We start from the raw sequence: 4,629 nt of genomic DNA, 5'->3' as shown, positions 1-4,629 counted from the left end.
GAACAGCATACCAAATATTTGCTTTCAAGAGTTTTGTTTTTCTTTGTTTTTTTTTTGCAATTTCAACAAGTTTAATTAGGTCCCAACAAGTTTAAAGAAGCCCACATGATGTGTTCTACTTTTCTGCTTCTGGTTTTGACCACTTATTAAGTCTAAGCTAATAAAACTTTAAAGAAGTACATCTATCTGGTTATTCCTGAATTTTTTGTCAAAGAATTACCTACTGTCCTATTAAACTGAAGTCTTCTTTTTGTCTTTTCTGTTTTATTTCCCTCTCCTCTCATCTTTCACAGCCTCCTAGTGATACAACCGTCTCTCAAGGCGGATGGGGATACTGGGGCAGCTGGGGTAAATCTATCTTGTCCACAGCAACAGCTACTGTGGCCACTGTGGGTGAGAATCCAATACATCAAACTCTTATTTTTTTAGCTGAGGTTTCATGTACCTAAAAGATAATGATAATGTTTGGATAAAACATCAAACAATTTCTACATTTTTTTGTTAATTTTATCAAATAGGGATGGCAACTAGAAAGACCTTAACCTAGTCTTTTCCCATACCTTTACCATTTGTGTCTCCCCATCCGTTCATTCAGGCCAAGGGCTCACCCAGGTCATCGAAAAGGCAGAAACATCTCTGGGAATTCCCAGTCCAACTGAACTGTCAGATAAGGTGGTAGAAGAAGAAAAACAGCAGGGTGAGACCTGTTGTGTGTTTGAAGAAAGTAATAAAAAAAATACCTTTTGCTGTAAAAGTTTCTGATTGTGAGTCATTAATTCTCTGGCAGAGGAGAGCAACAGCAACACTCAAAAAGCTGCAGCCGACGGATCGTCTCCAGTGGGAAGTGCGATGGGAATGTTATCGTCTCTGACCAGCGTCGTTCAGACCACGGTAAGATGTTTCACTGCAAGCGGTGCCTTGCACTGTTAATCAGGCAAAATAACCTAAAATAAACTACACATCTCTGAGGGATTGCATCTGAGTCAATGAGTCGATGCAATCAACTGGTTTTACTTAGATAGAAAACTTTGAATCAATTTGACTGTATGATCTGGTGAACTGTAAAGTCCCTTGAGATGACATGTGTTGTTAAATGGCGCTATATAAATAAACTGAATTGTACTGGATTGTAGGGGAAGACTGTGATCACAGGAGGGCTGGATGCTCTGGAGTTCATTGGGAAGAAAACAATGGATGTGATAGCTGAGGGCGATCCTGGCTTTAAAAAGACCAAAGGACTGATGAACAGAAACGCCACTCTGTCTCAGGTTGGTAAAGCCTAACAGTTTTTAGTGAATCCGATAGGTGGCTGATTAAGTGACAATTTATTTCTATAATTTTATTTTTCTTCAGGTTTTGCGGGAAGCAAAGGAGCGAGAAGAGTTAGAGACGGCAGAGAAGGAATCGTCAGATACAGAGAAGAAGGTGGTTGCTCACTACGGCATGCTGTTTGATGAATATCAGGGTCTGTCTCACCTGGAGGCTCTGGAGATCTTGTCCAGAGATAGCGAATCCAAGGTAGAGTTTATTATTGTTATTATTATTCATTATTGCCTTAAAAGAACCAGTTACATTGAAATAATGTGTGTTATTCAAAATACATTTTAAATCTTAAAGTGAACATGACAAAGCAATGTGAAAAGAACATTTTAAATGACATTCATCCTGACAATCAAACATCAAAGTATCTCTATCGGTATTTTAATAGAGTTGATCATACAGATGGGAAAACTGGATGGGACTCATTGTTACTGAACAAAAGGGGCTCAGATTTTACTTGGTCAACCTGGGTAACTTTGCGTTAGTTGGAAATATTGTTATTTCAGAGTAATAAAACTTAGAAAAACTTTATTGTCAATTTAACTGTATACAAAACAAAACTGTGTTGCATACAGCTTACAACAGTTAAATTCTATTGCAGTTGCGATAGATAAAAATTAGCAATATAAAGTGCAGCAGTGATCAGAATGTTAACAATGTTGGAGAAAATATATATTTTTTTTAAATATTGGTGCAAAAGGGCATTAATATGAAAAAGTTCAGTGCAGTGCATAAATAAATATGATACAAAATGCAGTAGAAACATTGAGTGGTGTCCTATTTTAAGGGTTTATAGAAGTTCAGCAACATTGGTGGTGCAAAATAATGTGATGCAGAGTCCAGTTTAGAGTTTAACAGTTCAGCTGTCGGATGGCGGCGGGGAAAAAGCTGTTGCAGAACCTGCTGGTCCTGCATTGAATGCTGCAAAGTCTCTTTCTAGAGGGCAGCAGGGAGAACAGTCCATGGTGGAGGTGTGAGGAGTCACTGATGATGTGACGGGCTCAGGATACGCAGCGTTGGGATGAAATGTCCATAATGGAGGGAAGAGGAGCTGTATTATGAAATTTAGGCAGGATCGGGATGAGTCGGTAATAAAGATCCACACACAGAACACAAACTATTTCTGCTAGAATTAAAATGTGTCGTTTTATTCCGCCACAGAACAAAGCAAAGCAAGCACATCAATCAAGGCACGGTGCTGAATACAAATCATATTGTCCCAATGCAATTTATATTGTCCCCCTACCGTGACACAAGGATTGGAGGGCCAGTCGATCCTTGCAGGGCAGCAACCCCCGCAGCTAGGTGTGCGTGCGCAACCCTAGCAGACCCAGTGTGTGTGTTCTGTGTGTGCATCTTTATTACCGACTCTTCCCGATCCTGCCTAAATTTCATAATACATTTTCTGGCGTCACGAACAGGATTGCTGGAGAGCTGTGGTAAAGATGTTTAAGCAGAAACATAAGGAAGGTGAGAAACCACTTGTTGAAGAAGCTTGCTTTGCTGCGGCGGAATAAAACGACACATTTTACTCTAGCAGACACAGTGTGTTTGTGTTCTGTGTGTGCATCTTTATTACCGACTCATCCCGATCCTGCCTAGATTTCATAATACAGGAGCCCTGATCATCCTCTCTGCTGTCCTCACCACTCTCCTCATGTTCTTCCATACCAAACAAATCGTAAACACACATATTCAATATATTTAGATTAATTTATGTAAATATAAAACAAAAATAAAACCCCTAGAGGGGCTCCTAAAGACTTGGGTTTAATTTTATTTTTTTTAATCTTGCCCCTGTTAGCTCAGATCACAGTTTTAAAACATGACGATACATAATAGTGTAATATTAATATCTTTGCTTAAAAAGTAAGCTAAATAAGAAAGTAATACTAAATACTACCTCCCTTTGCTCCCTTTGGTTCAGGGAGCAGTGAGGGATCAGCTCTTTCATGTTTAGGCCTGAAAACTAGCTACTGCAAAAATATGTCAGAGATCAAGAAAAGTGATTTAAGGATCAGTGTCAGTCTAATCCCACACTGAAACCAACTCCCTGAAAATAGCAGATATTTTGGCTCCTGTAAGTCCAGTGCATAAACCATACTGAGTTCTACATAATTTGAAATATTTTAGCTGTTCTTTTTTATTATGTATCATTTTTGTTGTTGTTGTTTTTTTAGAAAAAAAAAAATATTTACACAAATAAACCTTCATCCAACCTCCATTCAACTCAACTCAAACTTTATTTATAAAGCACATTTAAAACAACCAGGGTTGACCAAAGTGCTGTACAGGAATCACAGTTAAGGAACATAACATAAAAACTGAAGGCTAAAATACATAAACACATAAAAATAGAATAGGATAAATGTTTCAATAAAAATACATTTTAGAATAAAATAAAATTTAAAATAAAATTTTGCAAAATGTCCACTTAGACATGATTAAAAGCCAGGGAGAAGAAATGTGATTTTTAAAGAGGATTTAAAAACCTCAAAGGAGCCTGCTTAAACAGTCACAATTCTAAAATATTGAGTAAAAGTGCAATAGCTGCATCCTAACTGATGCTTGCTGTAAAGGGGTTTGTCAGGTTTTCACTGCTATCATCTATTCTAGAAGCTCCTCCTGCCAATTAAAATACCACCTTTAAACCATCTATGGAGGGAAAAGGTGTTTGTTTTAGTTTGCTACCTTTGCTGAGGCTTTTTTTACTTTTCATTTATTCCACTGCGTATTTCATTTAGGTGAAGTCTGTGTTGACAACCCTGTCTGGAGATGAGCTGATCCAGCTCAGAGAGGAGCTGGACCAAATCAAAGACTCTTTCTCCATGGTGGAGTTTGATGACGAGGAGGTCGACGACAAGAAAGGTAAGACTTTTTGGGAATATCATGTCTTCAACATGAAAGTCTTTGGAATTGAATCATCTTCCCTTTTCTAATCCTAGATGAAGATGGCACAGAGTTCGTGAATGATTTAACAGCAGCCATAGATGGTCTCAACATTTCCGCCACAGCTGACAAGCTCAGTAAGGTATGACTGATCCCGGATTGGCTTGCATTGTTAGACGCAGAGTATAGGAAGTGTTACTTAATTTGTAGAGCAAAATAAAAACTATTATTTTACAGGATAATATATAGTTTAAATGTAAAATAGGATTACAAATTCTCATAAATATATTGACTTTTTTTGTGAAGGCTGGTTATACATGACCCTGTCTTTCCATGTCAAATAGAGGTTGAATCTCCTTCCCTGTTAAATTAACAGGATATTTAGTTCTGCCATATAAAACTAGGCTTACAGGCTCAGCA

General features: G+C 37.8%; 1 protein-coding gene across 1 annotated transcript in view; it reads left to right on the top strand.

Annotated features, from left to right (window-relative positions):
• The window catches only part of fam114a2 (family with sequence similarity 114 member A2), a 6,864-nt gene extending 2,448 nt beyond the window's left edge, over nt 1-4,416 (top strand). Inside the window, exons 2-8 of the mRNA XM_015385845.1 lie at nt 294-393; nt 596-697; nt 788-891; nt 1,134-1,268; nt 1,354-1,518; nt 4,065-4,188; nt 4,266-4,416. Of these exons, the coding sequence (XP_015241331.1) occupies nt 294-393; nt 596-697; nt 788-891; nt 1,134-1,268; nt 1,354-1,518; nt 4,065-4,188; nt 4,266-4,357 (822 nt within the window). The 3' untranslated portion in view covers nt 4,358-4,416. The remainder of the gene's footprint in view (nt 1-293; nt 394-595; nt 698-787; nt 892-1,133; nt 1,269-1,353; nt 1,519-4,064; nt 4,189-4,265) is intronic.
• The last annotated feature ends 213 nt before the right edge of the window (nt 4,417-4,629 follow it).

The sequence above is a fragment of the Cyprinodon variegatus genome, unplaced genomic scaffold, assembly GCF_000732505.1.
Source record: "Cyprinodon variegatus isolate N-32 unplaced genomic scaffold, C_variegatus-1.0 Scaffold350, whole genome shotgun sequence".
Classification (NCBI taxonomy): domain Eukaryota; kingdom Metazoa; phylum Chordata; class Actinopteri; order Cyprinodontiformes; family Cyprinodontidae; genus Cyprinodon; species Cyprinodon variegatus.
The sequence above is the reverse complement of the archived record's forward strand: the minus strand, read 5'-3'. Positions and strand labels throughout refer to the sequence as shown.